The sequence below is a fragment of the Lemur catta genome, chromosome 6 (assembly GCF_020740605.2).
Source record: "Lemur catta isolate mLemCat1 chromosome 6, mLemCat1.pri, whole genome shotgun sequence".
Taxonomy (NCBI): domain Eukaryota; kingdom Metazoa; phylum Chordata; class Mammalia; order Primates; family Lemuridae; genus Lemur; species Lemur catta.
In genome coordinates, this window is record NC_059133.1 from 23,234,174 (window position 1) to 23,260,570 (window position 26,397).

The window sequence follows — 26,397 nt, forward strand, 5'->3', positions numbered from 1 at the left end:
ACGGGTGGGAACGGGGGTAGAGCCCGGGGGCGGGCAGACTGTGGGGGGCGGGGACTTCTGCCCAGGGCCAGGGCGGGAGCCCGGAGACTGACAGGCCCCTGTGCCCAGGGTCGCGGAGGTCCGCGGACGGCACGTGCGGGGTGCGGAGGAGGGGCTTGAGGTGCGGGCTTGCTCTTGGGTCCGCGCGGCCGCGAAGCGGGGTGGCGGGTGCCGCGCACTTTTCGGTTGGCCAGCTCCGCCCCGGATCCGCTGCCTGACGGTCCCCGGCATGAAGGGGAACCCGGGAGGGTAGAGCCGAGACGACACGATCGATTGGCGCCTCCGCCCACCTGCCCCACCACGCCTTCCTGAAGAGTAGATAGGTTGGAACCGCTCGGGATTCCAACTCGCTGAGGTAAAACGGGTCTCAGCTCGGTGTCCGCCCCCCGCAGCCCACCCCAGCTGTACCTGGTGGGGTCTCCAAGCCCGAGACAGTATCGCGTTGAAGGAAGAGGGTCTGTAATTCTCACCCACGTCTCTTCCTGCCTGCCAATTGCCATGAAAACACTGGCAGGCGCCGGCTTTTGTTTTGACTTCTTAATTACTTTCTTTTATTTATAGACTTTTATTAGAAACTCTGTGTTAGGGCTTGTGAAACATACAAGGACAGGAAAGGCACTTTCTCTGCCTGGCAAGGACTTTATAATCAAAAAGAAGGTAGATAATATATTATAAATGCAGGCAAAGCCTGCAGAACCACACAATATAAAAGTAAGTTAATTTAGTGTCATTTTAAAGCCATTTAAAAATCTAGAACGGAAAGCAAAACTCCTTTAGATGACCACAATAAATAAGAATATATTTTAGTTTCGTGTTATGGCCTATGAAAGAGAGAACAGGTAGAAAAGAGAGAGGAAAGGGAAAAAATTGGAAAAGAATTAGACAATTTAATGAAAGAGACCCTAAGGGGGAAAAAGAAAACCATCTGAAGATGACTCACAGCTCAGATACACAACCATAAAGAGATGTGTGCTGGCTATACAGAGCTTTGAAAAGTTTACACATATATGTTATATATATAAATTTAAGTATATGTAATAAGTTTATATGTAAATATATGTTACAAGAAAAGTAGAAATAGTGGGGAATAGAAACATGTAAAGTCACTAATCATAGAGAAATATCAAAATTTTATTTTATGAAAATCTCTGCTAAAGATAAAATCTGTTAGATTTTGCAATTATAAAGCTATTTGCAGGTTTACGCAATTATAGGTATAAAGAATGGGTTGAAATTATATTAGATTATAATAGAAAAATAGAAGGTTTGGGGGTTCAGTAAGCTTGTGTTAGTCCCATTTCTGTTACTTATGAGCTATTTGATCTCGAAAAATTTACTTACAGCAATTTCCCTAAGCTTCAGTTTTCTCTTTTTTTTTTTTTTTTTTGAGACAAGTCTCACTTTGTTGCCCGGGCTAGAGTGAGTGCCGTGGTGTCAGCCTAGCTCATAGCAACCTCACACTCCTGGGCTTAAGCGATCCTACTGCCTCAGCCTCCCGAGTAGCTGGGACTACAGGCATGTGCCACCATGCCCGGCTAATTTTTTTTGCTATATATATTTTTAGTTGGCCAGATAATTTCTTTCTATTTTTAGTAGAGACGGGGTCTCACTCAGGCTGGTCTCGAACTCCTGACCTTGAGCGATCCACCTGCCTCGGCCTCCCAGAGGGCTAGGATTATAGGCGTGAGCCACTGCGCCCGGCCTGAGCTTTAAATAAGATAACGTAAATCACTTAGCCCAGTGCCTAGCTCTAAACAAGTAATAGGTATCATTATTAATAATACTATTAATTTATTTTAATCCTGATATTTGTCTTGCTGTTCAGTGAAGTTAAGGATTAGATTTCAGCCAATAGTACTAGTTCCTCTCCCGACTTCACAGAAGGTACCATGTACTTAAAGCTTACAAGTTCTTGACAAGTTTAAAAGAAAGCATATCTCTTTTTCACGGGCATTTATATCTGTGGGTGAATTGAGTGCATCTGATTAACAGTCCAGATAGACAACATCACCTGAGAAGCCCCTGCAACCAAGAGGTTTGCAGGAAGGATGAGTGGATTTCTCTACCTCTTGGTTACTGTTCAGTAATTACAGAGGGGTAAGGATAACACATTTTTCCTTAGTAATAACCAACATCCCTATAGCAGGTCTTAGATTTCATATGATCTAACTCACATTTGCTAACTCCTTTCCCCTATTCTTCCTTCCTCTTGACCTCCAGTTATTATTTTCACTTTGCAAAAGGGGCAGTCAGAAATATCAGTAGAAAAGTCCATGGAAAATAGCCTGACGCCATCAGTGCCTAAAGGTCAGGCTGAAAGTAGTTTCCTCATCCTCATGCTGTGCTTCTGACCCAATCAAAAGAGGCAGGTCGTGGAGCAAGCCAAGGACCTAGTGGCTCCCGGCTTTCCGGTAAACAAACAGTTGCTAGCTCTGGTCTCTCCACGTCCTCTCCAAGGACACAGTTCACAGCCCTTGTTCCTAGTGTTTGTCCAAGGTAGGTGGGGAGGAGGTGGGGGAAAAAATTCGCAAGGCATTGGGTCTGAAAGAACCTGTCTAAATCCTCATAGGCATGTGGGAGAAAAACATAGCTTTTAATCTCATATTGAGATAATCTGGAAATCCATTTTCATTGAGTTGTAAAGAGCATTGTGAAAACCAAACACAAACTGCTTCGAATAATATCTGGTAGACAGTGTTCTTGTTAGCTTTGTTTAGAATTGGTCTAGAACTTTAGGATTGGACCTTATAGAACTCCACTCTTCTTTCCCCACTTCCCTGGAGCTTGGAATGTTAAGAATCAGAACAAAGGTGAGCCAGGTCCCCTAATTTGCACTGAGATAGCTTGTAGATTCCTCTCAAATGACCAGGCTTTGAGAACTCTGATTGGGGGCTTCTTATGAAAGCTAGTTGTCAGTTATGTCCTCACTCTTCTCAAATGCTGGTGGTTATTCACAAGACAGTGGACCAGAAAGAGGACAGATCTGGACAGTATCTACTCTGCAGAAAGTATACGTGATCACGTCTCCATCAGCCTACTATAAGCAGGCACTTTATGTACATTAGTGTTTGAAAATTGCAGCAAGCCTATAAGGAAGGCATTATTATCTAGACTTGGTAGAAGACTCTAAGGTGCCCTGAGCTTAATTCTCTAGGCTTTAGAGAAAGCACTGGTACAAGTCAGAGGCAGTAGTCAAACCTGCCTGCCCCCCAAAGGCCCAGGGTCTTTCCACAGTGCCATTCCTACTGCCTCTGCGACGACACTCATCAAAAGATCCGACTGGGTGACCACATATAATTCATAAATGTTAGAAGAATACAAGAATTAACTAAATCAACCAGCATGGTGTTCCCTTGGGAGAACAATATATTTTATGCTCATGTCTCTCTTTGTATATATAATCGATATCTCAAATTTAACATGTTCCAACCTGAGTCTGCGGTCTTCACAACCATCCCCACTGCCCTCTCTGTCTCCATTGATAGCAACTCCATCCTTTCTCCTGCTCTTCATCTTGTACCCCACATCCAAACCATAAGCCAGTCCTGCAGGCTCTACTTTCAAAATATATCTAGAATGAGACCATCGCTCACCACCTCCATTACTATCCTAAGGGACCCCTTGGTCTCCTGCCTCCTAGGGGCTGTAGCCTCCTGACAGTCTCCCTCTGTGACCCCTCGTCCCTTTCTACTGTCTCTTTTCAGCTCAGCAGTCAGAGTGATTCATTGAATGAATCTCTATTTCCCTGAGTAATCCCAGAGCCCTAATGATCTCAGATTTATCTCTCTCTCCCCCGCTTGTCCACAGCGCTTATATCCCACTGGTCTCTACACTGTTCTGAAACACACCAGGCATCTTCCCGCCTTAGAATGCTCTTCCCCATGTGCCTGCACTCCCATAGCACTTACTGTACAAAGGCTGGAGGTGTTAACTTGCCTCAAGGAAGGCTTATCCCTTTGAAAGGTGAGGAAATTGAAGCGTGAGGGGCATAAGGACAGTCCATGCTCTTCATCATTTGGTCTGTGCCACCTCTAAAGAGGAGTCACAGAGCAGTCACACACCACCATTTTATGTCCCTGATATTTCTGGGCTCTTTATAATTTTCATCTGTTTGAAGTTGGATTTGAACATGTATTTATGATGTGAATTCTCAGGCATCTGCTATGAAGTCTGATTACATTTTCCCTGGCTTTCAGTACATTTTCCCTCGCTTTGTTTAGCTATCCTGCTATTTTTATTTTGCACAACAAAAATGTTCATGGCCTTTGACTTTTTTTCCCTGTTGGGAAGGGAACTTTATAATCCCTTCCTAAGAACAGCTGGTTCTCTTGCTGTCCTGCCCTGCCATTTTTTCACCAACCCTTCATTAATTAGTAGAGGGATTCACGCATATGAAAGTAGGGAAGTATAACAACTCCCAGAGACTGCTGACTGAGTTTACGTGTTCTCCAAGTTATGTAAGAGATGGAATTAGAGCAGACACCTGCTCTTAGCAGTTGGCTTAGAGGAACAGAACTTCCAGTTTTTCTGTGAATGAAAAAGTGCTAGAACCCACGGATAAAGATGCTCATTTCAGGTAGACTTTTAGGCTAAACAGAATGGGAGTTGGGAGGGGAGTGAATTTATTAGAAATAGAAGGACGGAAGGAGCAAAAGGGTGACAAGCAAAAGGTGAGCAGAATCCTAAGGTCGGGGATGAGTGCAGAGGGTAAAATTAAGAAAATCTACCCATCTTTAGTATTAGCCATCCAAATTCCAAATGCCTACCACACCACAGATTGTCACCAATTTTTCACCAATCCTTCTTTTCTAGCTATCAGAATGAACGTAATGCCTGTAAAAAAATCTTCGATCATTTGAAAAAGTATAATATCAATGCTATAGGTTTTTTATTAATTTTTTCTCTTTTATAAACTTTGACATAATTTCTCTACTCTTTTTCATCTTTGTTTTGTAATCACTGGAACTAAAATCACATGCTAATTATTATAGTAAATATTAGTGCATAATAAATCACCCCTCCGTTCTGAGTCGGTCTGTAAGCCAGGCACTCACTTGGTTAAATCTGTTGCCTCCCTGAATCTTCAAGAAAACCTTAAGAGGTGGAACTGCTGTGCCCATGTTAGGGCATAGGAGCCCGAGGCTCTGAGATACTAAGGAATTAAAATGTAGGCTCCGTGAAGACAATGGTTTTTGTTCTTTTTTGTCTTTTGTTCTTTTTGTCTTTTTAAAAATTTCCCTATCTCCCACACCTACAACAGTGCCTGACACACAGAAGGTACTCAATAAATATTTTTTGAATGTTAAATAAACTTGCTCACACATCTGTAAATGCCAAACCAAGACTGAAAACCAGGCATGTCCACTCCAATGTCTGTGTTCTTAATCACCTGCTGCTGCGCTTCCGGGACATTTAGCTCCTCAGATTACTGAGGCATAAATTTAAATGGGCAGACCAAAATAGGATGTATTGTCCCATTGTTCCTGTTGTGGGCACACCTTTCTATATAGACTCATGAGTATCCTTTATCCCCTAAATGAATATACCTTTATTATTGTTCTCATTGTAATAGTTACAGAAGCTCACTGAGAAATTTGAATGATATGAAAAAATATAGAAATCAGGGCAAGATTAGGATGAGGCACTTGCCTCAGTCACAAAATTTAAAGAGAAGACAAAAAACTCAGTAATCAAAATAAGCAATATTTTAATTTGCCATTTTAAAAAATAAAAATTAATTTAAAAAATCCATGATGAATGAAATATCAAAATTATAAATAAAGATGAGATCTGTGGGCCTGGATCCAGGCAAGGCAAGTGAGACTCTGAGTCTTAGGTTCACATAAGTGCACAGTCAGATGGCTTTTTGGATGCATATTTTATCCACAATATTTCTACTCTTGTAATATTTTGTTTTTTAGTTATATAGTGGACAGAGGTAAATAGTGACTATATCATTTTAAGGGGCCATACGGCAATATACGTTAATAGTCATATTGCCATAGGGCCATTCATTTTATGGGTATACCATAGTTATTTAGTCAAATCTTATTTATTAAATAACACTGAACAAACATATTTGCATATACTTTTTTGCCCACTTGTCTGATTATTTTCTTGGGATAAGTTTTTAGAATTGGAATTGCTGGGTCAAAGGGTTTGTGTGTTTTTTTTTTTTTTTTTTTTTTGAGACAGAGTCTCACTTTGTTGCCCGGGCTAGAGTGAGTGCCGTGGCATCAGCCTAGCTCACAGCAACCTCAGACTCCTGGGCTTAAGCGATCCTACTGCCTCAGCCTCCCGAGTAGCTGGGACTACAGGCATGAGCCACCATGCCCGGCTAATTTTTTTGTATATATATTTTTAGTTTGCCAGATAATTTCTTTCTATTTTTAGTAGAGACGGGGTCTCACTCTTGCTCAGGCTGGTCTCGAACTCCTGACCTCGAGCGATCCACCCGCCTCGGCCTCCCAGAGCTAGGATTACAGGCGTGAGCCACCGCGCCCGGCCAGGGTTTGTGTTTACACTCCTCTTAAAAGCCATAAAGTCAGTCTGGGAGTCACTGGTAGTTGAACTTAGCCCTTTTACAAGATGTTTACAGAATTTTTAAAAATATATTTCCTTTTCTTTGGACAGGACCAGGAGACAAAATGTCATCAAATTTATTGCCGACATCACTGAATTCTGGAGGTAAAAAGAGATCAATCAATAAGTTCTCACTTTATGCCTCGTACAGTTCAGCTCCATAGCAGATTGGGAGAGTAAGAAAAGGAGAATGCTACACACTACGCATAAGATGTGAAGAGTTTAGAAACCACCTGCTGAAAAGATTCTGTTCTGCTTTTTTAATTTCAGGGGATGCATTAAATTGTCATATTTTAGTTAGATTGCTACAATCTCTCATGACAATAAAACAATCAACTCAATTTTTAGTCATAATAAAGGACATGAATAAATAAATTCTATCAAATTCTCTTCTTTCCCTGACCACCCCTTTTCTCCTCATGCGCTTGCTTATTTATAAGTATACAAGGAATAAGGTTTTTTTCACTTACAAATCTGGCAAAGATGTAAAAATTTCGTAACACCCAGAGTTTGTTATAGGTAGCACACACTCTATAGGCATCCTCTTTGGGGAACAATTTTGGTACTATCTATATTTAGAATTAAAAATTTTGGCTACAAGTGACAGGAAATATAAAACAACTGTGGCTTAAACATGACAGGAGTTTATTCTCTCTCAGGTAAACGAAGTCTATATATAAGCATTCCAGGCCCCATATGGAGGCTCACATCAAGGGCCCAGGCCCCTTCTAGCTTGTTGCTGAGCTGTATTTTTGGTCCACGATGGCTGCTTCTGCACCAACAATCACGTCCACGTGGAGGAGGAGAAAAGGGGAGGTGGGGAACGTGCCTAGAAGTTGCATTCACTACTTCTGTTGATATCCCCTTAGCCAGAACTTAGTCACATGCCTATACCTGGCTCCAAAGGAGGTTGAGAAATGTAGTCTTTACTCTGGATGCTCATGTGCCAAGCTAGAATTAAGGGCTCTACTTCTATAAGTCATATGGCAATTCTATGTTCAACTTTTTAAGGAACTGCCAGACTTTTCCAAAGTGACTGCACCATTTGCATTCCTGCAGTGTATTTGGGTCCAGTTTCTCCACATCCTCTCCAGCACTTGTTATTATCTTTGACTTTCTTTTTGGAGAGTCTCTAGTTGGGACTGAAGCTCTTCCAGAGGGTAGTGGCTGTGGCTGTTGCTGTTGAAATGGTGGTGTAAGGGTACGGTGAGAATATGTATAGTGACGAGAAGGAACATCTTAATATCCCAAAATATGATCCTACTATTCTGTTAAAGACCTCCTTATTTATCAGCTCATTCCCCATGAAGCACTGATCACTGTGCTCTGTGCCATGGGAAACAGACAAGCTGAGGCTCCTGCCCAGGAGATGTGGAGGTGAGGCTGTCTGCATCCTACCTTCTCAGAGATCCCTGTATCTCACTCACGCTACCCCGGCTGGTGGGAGCCTTACCATTCTGGTCAACAGAGGAGGGGTGACAGAATTCATTCATTTCTTTCTTTCTTTTTTAACAGATACAGTAAAGGATGACTCAATCAAAAAGGAAAGACCTTATAAGATCTTTTTCAAAGATCTCTTTCTTTTCAAAGAAAATGAAATGGCAGCAAAGAGAAAGGTAAGGTTTTATTAAAACCCCAAACCTAGTGAATGTTACAATCATAGCCTCTTATCCATCACTCTTATGAACTCTGGTGGGTTAAGATGCAGAGTCAGCTACTGGCACACCCAGGTGGGGAGACAGCGTGAACCGGAACAGAGGAACAACACCCAGCACGTGGCAGGGACCTGCGAAGACTGCCACCTAATGGAAGAAGACAAAGACGCCGCTACAGTCTAGTAGGACAAGTACCATGTACCCTACTTCATTGATTCTAACACCCACTTTTTCCACATTTTTACACTTCTGAAATTGGAATCTAGCTTACGTAGCTGGGATGTCATACATCATTGACTGTGCATAAAATAATAGTGCATCTTAAAATAAGTGGCATCTTAGAGTTGATGAAATACAGTCATAGAGGCATGCAAAGGAGATATAGAGAAAGGAGTGCCCATCTTTGTTTGTGAGAAGGAAAAGAGGGTGGTGGTGATGTGTGTAAAGATTTCACTGAGGAGATAACAGGAGCTGAGTCCTCAAGAATAAGCCAAAATTTGCCAAGCAGATATGGATAAGATAATGCGTATGTGTGTGTGGTGGATACAAGTGGAGGAGGGGGTTAGAATTATTTGATCTGAAGCTAAATCAGCAATGAGGCTAACTTTCCCACTGTGTCTTGCAGAGTTCATCTCCCTACTTGTGTGGTCATTCCTTACATAGCCTGGTTCACAGGTCAGGAGACTGACTTTCTTTCCTCCCAGAGAAAAAGGTCAATTATAGACTTTCTTTACCGAATTAGAATGAGGAAAATATCTTGAAATGCTAAACGATTGATTCGTCTGCTGGGTCTTTTTTTGCATGTGTTGTACAGTTTTGTTGAAATTACCCAAAAGTAAATTGAGAAAATATTAATGAAATTGGAAGCCTGATTTTAAAAAAATCTGCTGGGGAGGTCCATTTCCTGTCAAGTTTTCAATTCCACAGAACCAACCGTTGGAATTTTCAAAATTTGCCTGCATTTTGAGCAAGACAAAATTGTGAAAAGAAAGCCAGGAGGATATTTTCCGGTCTCGTATTTGTAATGCACATGTTTAATAAAAGTTAAATTTTTTAATATTTTTGTTCACATTCCTTCAATGATAAGAACTTGGGGTTGCTTCTTTAATGTTAATATCATTTGTTGCAAATGATATTTTTTTATATGATCACTAATTTTAAGACAACATTACTTTAGCATGTTAAAAATTCTTTTAAACTTTTCTACTTGGGCAGGAAAAAGTTATGAACCGTAGCATGAAAATCCACCAAAAGTCTACTTTTTCATCCCGAATGAAGAGTCATTCACACCTGAGGCAACTAGCTTTGCACTCTGAGGCAGGTGGTAGCTCATTTGAAAAGTATGGGCTAGATCCCACTCTTATTCTCAGATTAACAGAAGGTAAGTCTAACACTCTTTGTTTGAGAACACTGTTTTGAATATTTATTATTAATGTCAGGTTTGGGGGTCTTATGGGGGGTGAGACAAATAGAAAGTTTACTGTCTTATAGTGGTAGGGGGAGCTCTTTGTAAATGGGGCTTGAGAGTTGGGAGAAAATGTGTTTCAAATAAGAAACATACTTTTCCAAGGTGACTGTTACTCATTTTCATGGGTAACTTTCTCAGGGAGAAAGTTACTGCCAAAATAATACAGTATTAGAGTTGGCAAAGGTGGGTAAAATATAAAGGTAATGGCTTAGTTCTAAATGTGGAACTGTAGAAACTTTCTAAAGATGGAGAAGCCTTGGCTGTCCAGGCCGTAGAAGTCATATATCCAGAATCAAGAAACTAATATTAATAGAATTAAATAAGCTTGCCCACTGTTGCAAAAACATAACCTGGTTTTAATGACATTTGGAGGCAATATGTTAAAATACTACTAAGATGATGATTATTGTTCTATGAAAGAGGGTACTCTGGTCATCAAGTGTCACGGATGTTTCCTGTGTATCAAACCAAGAAGTGCCTATAAATGAGATAGAAAGTACTTTGAAGTTAATGAAGTTAAAGTGATTAATGCTAGAATGATGGAGTCATAAAATCTTCCCCCAAAATGAATCTTATCAAAATTTTTAAATTAAAAAATTTAAAAGAAGGAAGGAAGGAAGAAAAGAGAGAAGGACATACATAAAAGTGCCCAGGATTTGCTGTGGAAACTTATAAAAAAATTCTTTTGCTCCCAAAGCCCATGCACTTTCCCAAATTATGAAAAAAAAAAATCTTCAGAGCACAAGAAAACCACTTAGGAAAGTGCTTTGGATTCAATAATTAATGTAGAAAAAGGAAGCCGTGTTCACTTATTTAGAAGATCTTGCAAGCGCTTATATAATAGTATGAAAAAGCAGCAAGAGACAGGCAACAAGGTGATGCCAGTGACTATACCACAAGCTCTAGGGTATATCTAGGTTCAGTCGTGTGTCTCATAGTTCACCTCTGTAAAATGGTGAACTGTAGGTCATCAAGAGCATTTAAAATGACATGTGATATGTTTTAGAAAGGGTTCTGCACAAAGTGGCTGATTTTTACATTCCTTGCCACTCCAGCAGTTCTGATGTAACCAGGAAGTATGACTTTGCAGATAGCCTGCTTCGACACCATTGGTACTTAAAGGAGAGGTTACTGATCTCTTAAGAGTAAATGGTGTAGTGTAGACTCTTAAAAAGGAAATAGTAAAATTGCTTTGGGCTCTGTCAGCAATGAAAACCAGGTTGTCAGTTTCTGTTTATTGCACAGAGAAGCAATTTGGATATTTTCACTTAAAGAAAAGTCACCCTCAGACTGTATTTCCAATCAAGAGTTAAGCGAAACCCCTATTCCTCACCCTTACGTTCCCTGCCTGAATTCTGATTGAAAACAAACCGACATGAAAGTAAAATAAACAAGTGACATCACTTTGGGAGCCTAGGGCATTTTATTTGTGTGTGTGCAGTAGCAGCAAACTGCTAGGTCCCCATCAAAGAAATCATGCAGGCAACTGAGTGTCATAGATCAGTTAGCCCATACAAGTGCCATTTCCATCTCTATGCTGGATGCCTGACTTTGGTTTAGCCCTCAAAGTGCAGCACCTCTGAGCAGTTTGTCCCCGTTGCAGTACCCTACAGACTAAGCTCTCTCAGGCTGGTCCTGACATCCACAGTGAGTGATGCAGGTGTTCTGGGGCTGAGAAGCACTAACACTTTGGGGAGGGCTTTATTACACCAGGTCTCTCAATGGAAAAATCTGCCCGACAGCTAGATTAGCCAAAATGGGAAACTTACTGTAATGAGTCTAATTAGTGTCAAAGAATAAAATTCCATCTACTCAGCCTGACAGTACCATGTTAAAGTAGCCTGAAATGGTGAGCATGGCTCTAATATTTTGTAAGTTGACAGCACAGGAGTTTATTTTCAATTTGGACAACCCATTAGAAGTGATCAAATGAAAGCTGCAGCAAGCACTTTCATTCTTTCTCTCTGTTAAAAATGTTGGAATAAGTTGAACCTGAATCTAATCAAGTAAATATGAGAGATTGAGGACCATGTTAAATAACACCACAAGGATGCAATATGCCAGGCCCTTTACAGGGGAAATCCTACAGAGAAATTGACCTGGTTTCTTGAACAAATGAATGGCATGGAAAAAGTTAGTGTGTGTGTGTGGGGGGGGAGACGGGGTTGGCTGTTATAGATAAAAAAGAGACTTTAGGAGCTGTACCAACCAAACTGATCTGTGTTTAGATTTAAATTTTTTTAGTTCCAAAAAATGTGTTTTTGAGACAGCTGAGAAAATTTGAACCCAAACTGGGTATAAAACGACACTAAAGAATAGTTAATTATATTAGAGGTATAGTGGTATTATAGTTATGTTTTAAAACTTTTTATCTGGTAGAGATACATACTAAAGTATTTATGGATGAATTGATACACGGGCTTGGATCTGCTTTAAAATATTCCAAGGTGGGAAAAATTGAGGAGGGGTGGCACTAAGTTAAACAAGATTGGTAAAATGTTGATAATGCTGAAGTAGGTGACAGGTACACGGGGTTCATTGTATGACTCTGCTTTTATGAATATTGGTGATTTACATACTATAAAGTAAGAGGAAGTGTTAAAAAGATGACTGTGCTAAGTGCTCGTTGCTTTCATATGTATTTTATTTAATCCTCAACAAAATGCTGTTAAATGTTTTTGTCTCCTCTTTGCATCTTGTGAAAATGGCTTAATGAAGCTGAGTGACTCACTCAAAATCTCTGAGTGGATGCAGAATTCAAACCAAGCTCCAAAGCTTGTTGTTTGTTACCTCCCAATTAACTTTTAGTAATGATTATGATAATCATTTAGCCATTATTATTGACCTAAAAAAGTTAAATGAGCACTCATTCCAATTGTATTGCTTAAATGATAATGGCTAACAATTATCAAGAAGTTATACTATAAATACTATGTGTTTTATAATACATTGCCTCATTTCCTTCTTACAACACCATGATGAAGTAATGTATCTACTTAGTTTTATTTATGGTTTGGGAACACACCACTCCTAAATTTCAGTGTCTTCCAACAACAGAAGTTTAACTCTCATTGACTTTTCAACCTTGGTGCTTTTCACTGAGTCTTCTGCTGAAGGAACTGTCTCTGCCTGGGACGGCAAAGGGAAGAAGAGAAAACAGGGTGGTGGTTCTCGAAGCTGCTTCTTGGAAGCAACATAGAGCACATCCAACTCCATTCCATGGGCTACACCCAGTTAATGGTCAAGCCTGACATCTACTGGGGAGGGGTGGGGGAACCGGGGGAGGGGGAGATAATCCATCTACCACCATTGGTACCCATATTTTACAGATGAGGAAACTGAGGCATAGAGCTAGAAAGAGGTGGAGGCCGAATACGACCCCAGGAAGATTGTGGCCTCTAGTGTAGTCCAGGCTCACTGGTTATTTGGGAAATATTACTTCTACTTCTACTTCATTCTTATTAAGAGACTTTATTCTATACCACATTCTATTGGTTTTTCACACAGCAAACATTATTAAGATGCAATATATGTACAGTTTTCCAGAATGAAGAAAACTTGAAAGGAAATTTTTGGTATTTTCTATTGCTAGATGGTAAAATTAATTGTCTTCCTTTCCTTTACTGCCATAAATTTGGTTTGTGATTCCCGAAAACATTTTATTTGCCTAAGGACTTCAGTTTTATGTCTAGATTGGCCAAACATTAAGATGGAAAGTAGTCTTATTTAGAGTGAAATGGGCTTAGGAGATATATCCCTCTTCTCTGCCACTTGTTAGCTGTGTGATCTTGGACAAGAATTTTGACAGCTCTAAGGTTTAGGACCTCACTAATGGGATGGGAATAGTAATAAGTACCTTAATTCGGGTTATTAGGATTAAATGATTTAAATGTATTTAAAGTGTCTAATGAAGTTCCTGAAGTATGCCAGACACAAAATAAATGGTAGTTACTATTATTAAATTAGTTTTTGAGTGGTTAGAAAAAGTTTATTTGAAGGCATATTTTTTTAATGTTTAGATACATACTATATACAGTAATTTAACTCTATGACTTTTATTTTAGACCACATCTTTGAGCATAATGAACGAAACTTAAGTCTATTTCAATTTTCTTTACAGGTGCAGACTCAAAAAGGACTGTCCATGAATTTATTAATGACCACAGAGACAGATTTCTGCTTGAGGTAGTAGAAATAATTTTTCTCCCATTAGCCAAATGGAAGACTTCTTGCATAGCATTGTCCAATATTTACCTTGACATTTTATTTTCCCATTATATGCCCCAAATCCATTGGTAGAACAGATTGATTCATTTCTGTGTTGATTTATTTGAAAAATATTTCCTATGTGCCAAACAGTGTGGCTTACAAAGACCATGCCCTCAGACAGCTTATAGTCTAGTATTCCAGACAAGGTTCCATACTTCCTAGAATCTATCAGGAAACTTATTTGAGGAAATGTCTGGTCCCAGTTTCTCCCTTTCCCCCAATTCTTTCCCACACAACCAGGATAGCACCCGAGAGTCCCAGTTTAATCCAGATTTTCCTGGGGCTTTGGTTGAATATGGTGGAAATTCAGACACTCTGGAAATCCACAGAATTCTGAAATTCTTCCAGCTTCCCTGACACCCACTGATGCCAGGAAGAGAATGCCAGGTCCCTGTTGGCATCTTTTATAAAAATAATAGAGGCTTTTATCCTACCATCAAAACCCTTTAACTAGAATCCAGGCCTATACCTGAAAACATAATTTAATATCTCTATATGCATACTCCCCTGCCATAGATGAAACAGAGACGCCAAGCACTTAACAGTGGGAGAATGATGACAAAATGAATGAACTGAATCTTATTTATACCTCTGTTGTCAAGTCTCTGATCATCTACAGAAGATAATCTTGATTAAAGTCTTTGATGCTAATGAGTAAATGAAAATGCAATTGACTTTTCATAATTTCACATCACACATGTTGGAGCATAAATCTAGTGAGTTAACATTGTCATGTGCTGCCAGCCGCAGTCAGCATAAAAGATCTCACTTACAGTAACTGAGAACCTGATGCTTTTGTTCATTAATTATTATTCCCAGGGCGTGAGTTTGGCCTATTATAAAATCCTGCTGACATAGCTGATGTCCCAGACAGTTTAAGGTGGTGCTTGACCATACACGAGGATTTCAAGACAGTTGTATTAAATGTGCCTCATTCCCCTTCTTTACTACCCTTCCCTCCCCCAGCCAGCTTGGCCAAGTGTCCCAAAGTGACTTAATGGAGTCCAATTATCAAAAAGACTTGTGCAGTCAGCCCTCTGTATCCGAGGGTTTTGCATCTGTGGATTCAATGAACTGCAGATTGAAAACAATAATACTAAAAAACTATAAAAAATAACAATACAATAATAAGAAATAGTACAGCTTTTAAAAACTACAGTATAACAACCAGTTACATACAATTTAAATGGTATTAGGTGTTATAAATAATCTAGAGATGATTCAAAGTATACAGGAGGATGAGTGTTGTTATATACAAATACTACGCCATTTTATGTGAGGGACTTGAGCATCCACGAATTTCAGTGTCCTGGGGGCCCTGGAACCAATCCCTTGTGCATACTGAGGAAGAACTGTATGCCTTGTCCAAAAAGAGTCTGGCCTTTGCCCTTGACTTCTGGGAGGTAATCCGTGTCATACCTCATACCTAATAAGGGTGTCTGTCTTTAAGGTAGAGCTGGCACATCCGACAGTCTTAGGATGAGGGTTGGCCATGCCAGAAATATTAACAGTGTGACTTGGAGTGGGGTTTTGGGTCACACTCAGTCTCCATTCTAGCGACTGGAGACAGATCAACCACACGGTTGATCAATTAATCATGCTTGCCTGATGAAGCCCCAGTGAACACAAAGGCCACTGAAACAGATGCCAGAGGGTAGCCCATCCTGACTCCATGGGGAGGGAGCACTGCAGACTTTGCGTTTAGAACTCTCCCGGCCCCTGCCCGTGTGTCTCTGCCTCTGACTGATTTTAATTTGTATCCTTTCCTTGCAATAAGCCATTCCCATGAGAATAATAGTTCTCAGTGAGTCCTTCTGGCAAATTATCAAAACTGAGGGTATTTAGGGGAACACCTCAAACTTGCAGTTGGTGTCAGAAGTGAGGGCAGTCTTGGGGACCGTGGGGACTATGCTCTGAAATTTTGCAGTTTGGCTAACTCCAGGTAACTTGCGATAGTTTTCAAAAACTGAAGTGGCTTCCCAGCTTCTCTCTCTCTCTCTTTCTTTCTTTCCTTTCTTTCTTCTTTTTTTGTTTGTGGCAGAGTTGGGACCTCAATTACCCATTTAGGAAATATTATTAATGTTAATATATCATGAATTTAATATTATGAGCAACTTTATGCTAATAAATTTGACAACATAAATGAAATAGAGAGATTCCTTGAAAGATGCTAACTACTAAAGCTTTCTTAAGAAGCTTTAGTCTCTTAAAGAAATTGAAGTTGTAGGTAAAAATCTCACAAAGAAAAATCCAGGCTGGGCACGGTGGCTCACGCCTGTAATCCTAGCCCTCTGGGAGGCCAAGGCGGGTGGATTGCTCAAGGTCAAGAGTTCGAGACCAGCCTGAGCGATACCCCGTCTCTACTAAAAACAGAAATAAATTATCTGGCCAACTAAAATATATATATAGAAAAAAATTAGCCGGTCATGGTGGCACATGCCTGTAGTCCCAGCTACTCGGGAGGCTGAGGCAGGAGGATCGCTGAAGCCCAGGAGTTTGAGGTTGCTGTGAGCTAGGCTGACGCCACAGCACTCACTCTAGCCCGGGCAACAAAGTGACACTCTGTCTCAAAAAAAAAAAGAAAAGAAAAGAAAAGAAAAATCCAGATTCACTGGTTAATTCTGCCAAAGATTTAAAGAAGAAATAATTTTTATTTTACACATACTATTCCAGAAAATTGAATAAGAAAAGGGAATTTTGATCTTTCAAGATGTCAATGTTCAGGATTGTGGCTTTCAGGATTATGATCCAAACCCTTTCTCTTGGTCACTCTGCTCCAGCCACAGTGGCCTCCTTGCTGTCCCTGCGACACACAATCCCTCTCTTACCTCAAGGCTTTACACTGGAGCCTCTTCCTTCTAAGAGGAACTGTCCTCCCTCAGACAGCCTCCTGACTGGCTCCCTGCTTCCCTCCAGGTTCTGTTGAATTGTCATCCCATCAGGGAGACTTTCCTTGGCTACTCTACACAATAGCAGCCCCCTGCCCTTGCCCGTGAGCGCCCCATCCGCTTTTATCCTCTCCCCGCACTAGAATGGACACTCCCTAAAAGCAATTGTGTTTATTTTGTTCACTGCTCTATTCGCACCCCATAAAACAGTCCTGGAACAGGGTAGGCACTAAATAAATACTCCACGAATCAACGAATGAATGAGATATTTTTTGTTATTAACTTAGAGGGTCTAATTACTGCTTGTTATTTCTTTAAAATTATCTCTTTCCATACTTTAAATTTATATGTGCCTTTGTTTATTTATAGTTTCTTTTTCATGCATGGCATTAAAAACCCAAGTGGTGGATTCTTATATTCTGTGCTAAAAATGTAGAAGGCAGATGTTGAAGTTGTGTTTGAGGATCTAAACAGGCCTCTTGAGTATGATTAAACGCCCACACCCTTGGGCTGGCTCCTTAGGAATGAACCACTGGCATGTGTGGTAGAGTTGAAACTGCCTTTTTCCATGGTGCCTCCTATTGGAGGAGGAGCTGGTGGCCTTTGTGTCTGCAGACAGCCCAGTTCCCCAAGGCCCAGAAAGTTCCGGAAGGTGACACACTGTGGGTAATACCAGCTGGGCCTGCCCTTTGGAGGGACACTGAGCTATTTTTGAGTTGTGGGGCACGGGCAGTTGGGAACAGCACAGAGGCTAAGAGTAAGAAAGAGGGATCAGTCTCCTCTCGAACTATCCCCCCAAATAAAATTCTTCCATGAAATAAAGGCCATTGCCCCAAGATTTGGGCAAATTATTAATATTATTTCTGATGCAAATGACCACTTACTGTGCATGTTAACTTTCCCCTTTAGTATGAGACTATCGACATGTACTACAAGAAACACGGGGTAATGTTCTTGTACTGCTGTTTTCAACATTCCTAGTATACTCTGTCAACCAAAAGAAACACAATTAAAAAGTTTGAAGAAAGCATAGCAGCGAAAGAAAGGCAACTCGTAAAAGCAGAAAGAAAGCTCCAAGATGACACAATGGCCTTTGAAGAGTTTCTTCGAGAAAATGACCAGAGATCAGTGGATGCTCTTAAAATGTTAGTTTCTTCACTCTGGCCAAATCGCTTCTCCTCCTTCTTTTACTTTATTTTATTTTTTTAGTTTTTCAGAACACAACACGAAACAAAACAAAACTAACAAACCTTCGTCACTTTTCAGGGCAGCACAAGAAACTATAAACAAACTCCAAATGACGGCAGAGCTGAAGAAAGCGAGTACGGAGCTGCAGGCCGTGAAGAGGTGAGGGGACACCATCTTCTCGTGCCCAGATTTCCACGACCCCTTAAAGCCTATTTGTGCCTAGGAAGCCGCAATAATCCTGCCAATCCTTGGCAAGTGATGATTTCATACATTTGAACACATTTTTAAAATAAGGAACTTGCCCATCAAAGATTGTCCCCACCTGAGTATCAGGACAGTGCGTGGCCTCTGGCTGAAAATTTTCCCTAACTTGTGAATACAAAAGCGAAGACATGAGTTGAAAGGAAGCAAACCAATGTTAGGAATAAACAATTATTTTCTAAGTGCCCCTTTTTCCTTCATTCAGACGCATTTTTCCCCCACACTTTAGCCTCTCTGAAATTGGGATTCATTTTACCATCTTTTTATAGTTATGATTGGCAGGATTTTTTATATTTATACTTACTCTTAGTAGACTGTAGTATTGCTATTAAAGGCGTGCTGCTGTCTTGCCAGCTCCTCGGGAGGCGGGAGGCAGGAGGATCACTTGCGCCCAGGAGTTTCAGTCCAGCCTGGGCAACATAGTGAGACCCCCATCTCTAAAAATAAATAAATAAATAAATAATTTTAAAACTAAGATCTGTAATGAGAAAAAGTATAGGAGCAGGAGTTGGGATAAAATTGTATACCCGTCACTCTTTTTCAAACCTGGATGTTTCCTTCCATGATCAAGGAAACTCGCTTGAACTAATTTTAAGTATATAAAGAAATTTCTTTCTGTCATCATCCTTGGACAATAATTTCGTGATTCAGGAGACACTGTAGTCTTGGTATCAGATCATGTTAAAACTTGTTTTTCTCTTCCTTTCGTCTTTTTTTTTAAGAGACAAAGTCTTGCTCTGTCACCTGGGCTGGAGTACAGTGGGGCAATCAAAGCTCACAGCAACCTCAAACTCCTGGGCTCAGGCAATCCTCCTGCCTCACCCTCCCCAGTAGCATGCGCCACCATGCCTGGCTAAGTTTTTAAATTTTTTTCGTGGAGATGGGGTCTCACTCTGTCACCCAGGCTGGTCTCGAACTCTTGGGCTCAAGTGATCCTCCCACTCCGGCCTCTCAAAGTGCTAGGATTACAGGTGTGTGCCACTGTGTCTGGCCAGAACTCTTTCTTTTTGAGAACCTGATGTTTACTTCTCCTCTAGAACTAAGTCCTAAGACCTCTTACATCTGAACTTTTCTGGGGAGGAGAATAACTTGTCGAAAATGAGGCAAATGAACCAGATGGTAGTTTCTCTAAAACCAGTTGCATTAACCAAACGTGTGTTTCAAACACATTCTGGCTACAGCAGCCTCGTCTGTTTTAGGAGCTCAAAGTTGAAGGAGCTTCAAGATGGAGAATTCCTTTTCCTCCCTCACTCCCTAGTGTGACGTTAGGAGATTCTATCCATTTGTAGACTATTCATAGAACGAGAGTAGCGGCCTCTGTGTTTGCATAGAGTAGTGCATTTATGCGCAATGGCTCCCCAGTGAAACCTACCAAGCAGCCTTGCTGAAGAGAACTTGTTCACGTTTATGTGTCTCACCATCCTAGAAAGATGCAGAAGATATGAAAAACAACCTTGTCACAGAACAAAGGAAGCAGGTATTCTTCTCTCTTTGTGGGCCTGAGACAGCCCCAGGGGGCCGTTGCAGGCAGGGCTGGGAACCTCTTCGCAAAGGGAACGGGAGCTTCTTCTGAAGCTTTTGTTTGGAAGCTCTGCGATTCCAGCTGATTTCACCCCATGTTCTTGTAGCTCCTCTGGGGAGGATTTCAGTCTAAAACTAAAACAGTGGTAGACTGAAGGGCTCCCATCATCTTCCAACTGGTGATATATAGGGCAGTCACTTACTGACCCTTGAACACCACTCTCATGCCAAGGCTGATGGAAGCCTCTGACAGAAGTATTGAAGCTGAGGATATTGAAGGAAAGTACTATTGACAAGGGTATTGATGAGGGTATGAGTAAGGGAGGCTCTGAAAGGTGAAGGTATGGGACCTTCTTTTCATGTGAGCCTTCTTTTGTCATTTTAAACATTCCCCTGTATCCACTTTGTAATATGATTACTGTAATGCCATGGAAAGCTGGGGAGAAGCTTTTGGTCCAAGTCACTTGGTGTTTTTGGTGAGAGCTTAGGCATGAGAGTTTGATAGACCCAAGTTTGTGTGCTGGCTCTGCCATTTACTAAGACAAACGACTGTGCAAGTCCTCTGTTTCTCCCTCCAAAGATGGGAATAATAGTACCTATTTTAAAGTGCTGTACTGAGGATGAAATTTATGTCTGTAGTGTGTCCTGGGTATTGTCCAGCACATAATAAGTGCTCATTTAGTGTTAGTTTCTTTTTTGCCCTTGCAAAAGTACCATCTTTTGCTACCTTCTAATTTTTCCCTATGTCTAAAATTTAACACAGGCCAGGCGAGGTGGCTCATGCCTGTAATCCTAGCACTCTGGGAGGCTGAGGCGGGAGGATCGTTTGAGGTCAGGAGTTCGAGACCAGCTTGAGCAAGAGTGAGACCCCGTCTCTACTAAAAATAGAAAGAAATGATTTGGACAGCTAAAAAATATATAGAGAGAAAAAATTAGCCGGGCATAGTGGCGCACGCCTGTAGTCCCAGCTACTGGGGAGGCTGAGGCAGGAGGATCGTTTGAGCCCAGGAGTTTGAGGTTGCTGTGAGCTAGGCTGACACCACAGCACTCTAGCCCAGGCAACAGAGTGAGACTCTGTCTCAAAAAAAAAAAAACAAAAAACAAAAAACTTACCACAATGTTTCCCACAAAAATAAATAAGTAGGATAAAACTATCATCAGTCTAGTCTATGCATGCATATCTCTGGGCATGTTTTATTCAAACAGCTTACAAGTTTCTTCTCATTTCACATTTTATCAAAGCCTATATTTTTATAGCCATATTTATACTTTTTGATAGTTCAATTATCATCCAAATACAATCAAGAGAATGAATTTTGTCAAATATTTTTTAAACGTACCTGCTTTCACACAGATATACCTAATCATATCTTCGTTTCTTTTGAGTAGTGAAATAGCAAAAACAGAATTCCTCCTTAATGAGTACATGAAATACGGGTTTTTCCTGCTGAAATTGTCTCCAAAGCATTGGCAAATGGAGCAGGCACTTAAAAAAGCGCAGGCAACAAAAACAAATACCATCCTTCCAAAACTAGTCTCAGGTAAGTCACACATTTTTAATTCCAATTAACTAAATATCCCTAACTCTCAAAAAATCTGCTTCAATGTTTGTTATTTATTTAAACAGTCAGAATTTTTAAAGCAAAACCTGAACAAGGATTCTCACAGTCTCTCTTTTTATATATTATTAATTGGAAACTCAGGCTAATTTCAGGTATGAAGTATCTAAGTCCATTTGTATTGCTATAAAGGAATACCAGGGGCTGGGTAGTTTATAAAGAAAAGGTTTATTTGGCTCATGGTTCTGCAGGCTGTACAAGAAGCATGGCGCCAGCGTCTGCACCTGGTGAGGGCTTCAGGCTGCCTGCACTGTGGGGGGAGGGGGAGGGGAGTGGCCTGTGCAGAGATCACATGATGACAGAAAGGAAGCTAGAGGGGAGGGAGGGACGAATCAGGCTCTTTTTAACAACCAGCTTTTGTGAGAACTCACTCACTGCCATCAGTATGGTACCAACCCATTCATAAGGGCTCCACCTCCATGACCCAAACACCTGCCACTAAGCCACACCTCCAACACTGGGGCTCAGATCTTACAGTGAGGTTTGGAGGGTCCAATATCCAAACTATAGCATAAAGCAATAAAAATATATGCATGGAGAAATATTAAATGTATTATTTACAGATGATATGATAGCATAACTAGAACTCCTCCTCCCCAAAAAACTGAGAAATTTTTATTTTATTAAAAGATTCTGTAAAGTAAATGGACACAAAGTTAATTATACTTTATTAACCTAACATATTAACCTAAATAAACTAACTTTATTAATTAGAAAATATACAAGGAAATTAAATCCAAGAAAACAATAACGTTAATATGTGTGACTTGTAGGTTGGATAAATAGAAAAATATTTCATGTTTTCAGATAGAAAGATGGATATTGTAAAGTTGCCAATTTTTTCTGAAATTAACATATAGGTTTTTTTGAATTATAATGAAAAATTAAATATAATGAAAAATTACCCAAAATTTGTCAGGGAGTTGGGTACTGGGTGGAGAGAACTTTGCACAATAATTCTAATGTTCATCTAGAAAGAGAAACAAATACTTTTGAATTAAGAATGTGATGGGAGAAGGTTACTAATCTTTTAAAATATTATATAATATATTGTTGCAGAGTCTTAGTACTTAAAACAGTAACATACTGGTGGCATCAAGAGGTCAGCTCAATGGACCAGAAATAGATTCTATTATTTATATAAAATAATTTAATAAATGACAAAAGTAGGGTCACAAATCAAAGGAGAAGATTTGCACTTAAAAACATTTGGGTAACAAAGACTGGACTTACCCTCCTGCCTGAAAAATGTGAAAAACTGGGTAAATATATGAAATGATAGATTTGGGACACTGGACATCAAGAATGAAAGCAGAGTAACCCTCAGGAGAGGGGAAACCAGGGAGGTGAGCTGTAGGACTGACCCAGTTTACTGCTGGGGGAGAGTTTCCAGGCTGTAGCACAGGACAGGGAGCCCCAGTGGGGCCCAGCTGAGAACTGCTGCTGCTACTCCAGGTGGGAGCATTTACACCACAGCAATCGGCAAACTATGCATCAGGGAGAACGTGTTTTCCAGAGAGCTGGCTGTGACACATTTGCCAGCACATCACTGAGGGGTGCCCTGCTCAGTTCCCTGTGCCTCTCACAATGACAAGTGTGATTAAATTAGGTCCTGTGTGTGAAGTGTTGAGAGCAGTGATGACATTTGGTGAAAGCTCACTAAAGGGTGTTGAACAAGAGAGAAAACAAATGGGAAAAAGAAACTTGACAAGTATTATATTTGCATGCAACAGCTTAAGACTCAGTCCTCCTAGACTTGTCATCTAAACAGAAGATGCTCAGACGTGAGTTAAGTTATGCGCTCAGAGGAGTGAATAGCTAATGCTGGGATTTTAGGAGCTGTGGCAGGCAGGGCAGTTCTCACCCGTTCTGCCTATCCCACAGACTAGCCCTTGCCATCCGCACGATAGGTTTGCTGGTTTACAATGTCTCCATCGTGTATTTCTGTTCCTGGAAGCTTTGACAATAACTCTACCTTCACCCCGAGATGAAAGTCTTATTCTCAGAAGTGGGTTTTTCCCCCTCCCTATCTCTCTTTCCCTCTGCCCCTTTATTTTCCATTTCTATAATTCTCATTACGTGCAAATAAAAAAGAAGACACCTTGGAGGAGCACAGGCAGACATCACTCGTTTCGGAAGACTCTCCTCATAAAAGTAGCCAAGGTAAAGTAGAGCTTTGGAACTTCCCTCACAAAAATAAAACCCCAGAATGTGTCCATCTCAAAGCGGAGATGGTGGACTTGGACTTACAAGCCAGCCTGGGAATTAGAGGGTGGTGTCCATCCTCCTCACCCTTAGCCCCGGGGAGCCAGGAGTCCTAGTTCTCCCTCTGACATTATCACAAAACTCGGAGGGGGCCGCATGTGGACAGAACAGGCGGAGAATCAGGGGATGAGGCCATGAACCACCCCCCCACCCCCTGGCACACGTGCTGAGGGCCTTCCCCGCAGGGGCCCCCATTCCTCTGGCTCAGGCCTGCCTTCCTCAGCCGACAGGCCCTTCCCAGGGCCCAGGAGACCAGGCCAGTTGGAACCAAGTGACGGCCATTAGCCACTGACTCAGAGAAGTAACTCTCGGGGAAAAACTGAGGTAGCTCTAACATGCCCACGATCAGCTCCAAGAACTCCTTCAACATCACCACCCCCTTCAGGTGGCACGAACCCCCTCCCTCCACTCTCCATCATAACTGCACACCTGAGATGTGGCCCACTGAGCTGCTCTGTCTGGCTCCAGTGTTTTAACATTGTTTGGCTTGGTGGCCAACATTTAAATCTCGGCAGACGAAAAAAAACCTGTATCTCTATCTTTTCTTGAAAACCACAAGATCTGAAGTCTGGGGCCAAGCTGGGAATGTTCCCATGGGAGGGGTCTGATCTCGCCAGTTGCCTGAGTCCTTCCTGGGCCACTTCCCTGCTTTACCTGTATTCATGCCTTCCCTACATTCATTTGGGTTTGCAGCCCCCAAGACAGGCTGACTCTTGGGGACCCCTTCCCCCTTTATCCTGCTGCCAACCACCCAATAAAGCTCAACCGTGCGATTCGCCTGCCCAGAAGTGACCCTGCTAATGCCCGATGCCTTGTACATTCAGCCAGCTGATTGAAAATGTGAATTCTTTGGCTTGTGAAGCCAATTTGGATCCAAATTATTTAAGACATATCACTTTGCCTGAAGGAGGAGGATCTGCAGTGGGTGGGGGTGTCAATGTTCTCTTTGAAATCTTGAATATAGAAGTTACTCCGTTTAAATAACACCCCTTAAAACAGTACTTTTTTATAACATGTGTTAGGAAATCAGATTTAAAAGCTAATATGATAATTTAAGAGGGTAGTGGCTCCCATCTGCTTCCTCAACCATTTTTCCCTTCTTCCCTTCACTCACCGTCTATGTATTGGAGGCAAACGGTGTATCAGGCACTCTTCAAGACCTCGAGCAGACAAAGACAAATCAGACAGAGTTCTGCAGCCCAGAACTGCACACTACCATGGAGCAAGTGATACGGTAGTGACAGACCGTGGGGGCTCTGGGGGCAAAAGCCAAAAATGTGATCTCTGCCTGAGGCATTTGGAAGAGTCTTTATAGACAAAGTCACACCTGAGCTGGGTTTTGAACGATGAGTAGGAGCCTGCCAGGTGGCGGGTGGGGAGAGAGAGGCCTGCTGCAGTTTTAAGACGGAGTAGCAGGAAGAGTGGTTGGAAGCCATAAAAAGCACTGGTGTGAAGAAACATGCCCAGGGGTCAGGGTTTGGGGGACAGTGGATGAAGTGACCCAAAACCAGTTTCCACCACTTCTCAGTTTCAGACCAAGGTCAAGCCCAGCCCTTGACGTCTGGGAAACAAGTGCACGTAGGTATGAGGGGAACGAGTGCCAGGTGACTTGTGTGTGGCAACAATTGGTCTCTACGCAAGGTGTAATCATTAAAGTGCCCATCCCCTTTATTTTCGCCCTTGATACAAAACAATCTGCAACTAGAAATGTGTATATGATTAGGCAAAAATAGAACTCTGATGTATATTCCACAATTTATGTCCCCAATTTGTGACCTTCAATACTTGTAGCCTGCTTCTGACAATGCACCCCACCCCTACCCCAGCCACTGTGCCTTTGATTTTATATTTATGCTTAGAACCCAATTTCAATAGGATAAAAGACCTCCATTTTCTGTATGAGTATCATTCTAATAATAAAATACTTTAAAAAAATAATGGGTATATCTGTGCAGAAAAATGAATAACTTGCAGCAAGTGACAAGGACTCATTTCTAATTACATATTATTTCTTTCCACTCCACCATCACCAACGGCATGGACTTCACCTGGATATTCTGGACAGGAAAGCCACTCAGGAAGTTCAGTCTCACCCCAGAGAAAACGAAATCAACCACATCAAAGTACAGTACATACTTGATTAACTCTCTTGGAAACTGTGAATGGTTTTTAGCAAATAACTCCCTTAGCCTGTCATCAGCACGTATATCACGTATCCACACCTGTTGTGACAGACACTGGAGCGAGTGGTGACATTCCTGTGTACTCCCGAGATCTTGAGGGTGTCTCTGCATTCTTCGATAAGTACCTGCAACTAGTGTTTGCAGAATCCAGCTGCCCCCTGCATCTTGGGTCTTTGCCTCTCAGCATCCTCTGCCCTTTGGTTTATTAAACTATTCTGCTAGCCTAGGTGTTTGTAATTTTACCATGTCATTCGAAATTGCTGCAATAGGATCATAAAGTATTTTATTTTAATTTATTTTTTGTTTCTCCCCTTACTTGATTGCGGATTCATTTATACTCATTATTTCAGAAGTCGCTAGTTGTCAACCCTGGCTACTCCCAGGGAATTTTAAGAAAATATGTTGACACCTGGGACAGGTACACTGGCTCAGAGGACAGCAACTGGGCTGGCACTACAA

General features: G+C 41.3%; 1 protein-coding gene across 1 annotated transcript in view; it reads left to right on the plus strand.

Moving 5' to 3' along the window:
- The first annotated feature begins 119 nt into the window (after nucleotides 1-119).
- Nucleotides 120-26,397, plus strand: part of CCDC38 (coiled-coil domain containing 38) — a 41,276-nt gene continuing 14,998 nt past the window's right edge. The window contains exons 1-10 of the mRNA XM_045553196.1: nucleotides 120-394; nucleotides 6,673-6,726; nucleotides 8,137-8,237; nucleotides 9,492-9,657; nucleotides 13,865-13,929; nucleotides 17,883-18,046; nucleotides 18,168-18,248; nucleotides 21,261-21,412; nucleotides 23,585-23,653; nucleotides 25,821-25,878. Coding sequence (XP_045409152.1) covers nucleotides 6,687-6,726; nucleotides 8,137-8,237; nucleotides 9,492-9,657; nucleotides 13,865-13,929; nucleotides 17,883-18,046; nucleotides 18,168-18,248; nucleotides 21,261-21,412; nucleotides 23,585-23,653; nucleotides 25,821-25,878 — 896 coding nt within the window. The 5' untranslated portion in view covers nucleotides 120-394; nucleotides 6,673-6,686. The remainder of the gene's footprint in view (nucleotides 395-6,672; nucleotides 6,727-8,136; nucleotides 8,238-9,491; nucleotides 9,658-13,864; nucleotides 13,930-17,882; nucleotides 18,047-18,167; nucleotides 18,249-21,260; nucleotides 21,413-23,584; nucleotides 23,654-25,820; nucleotides 25,879-26,397) is intronic.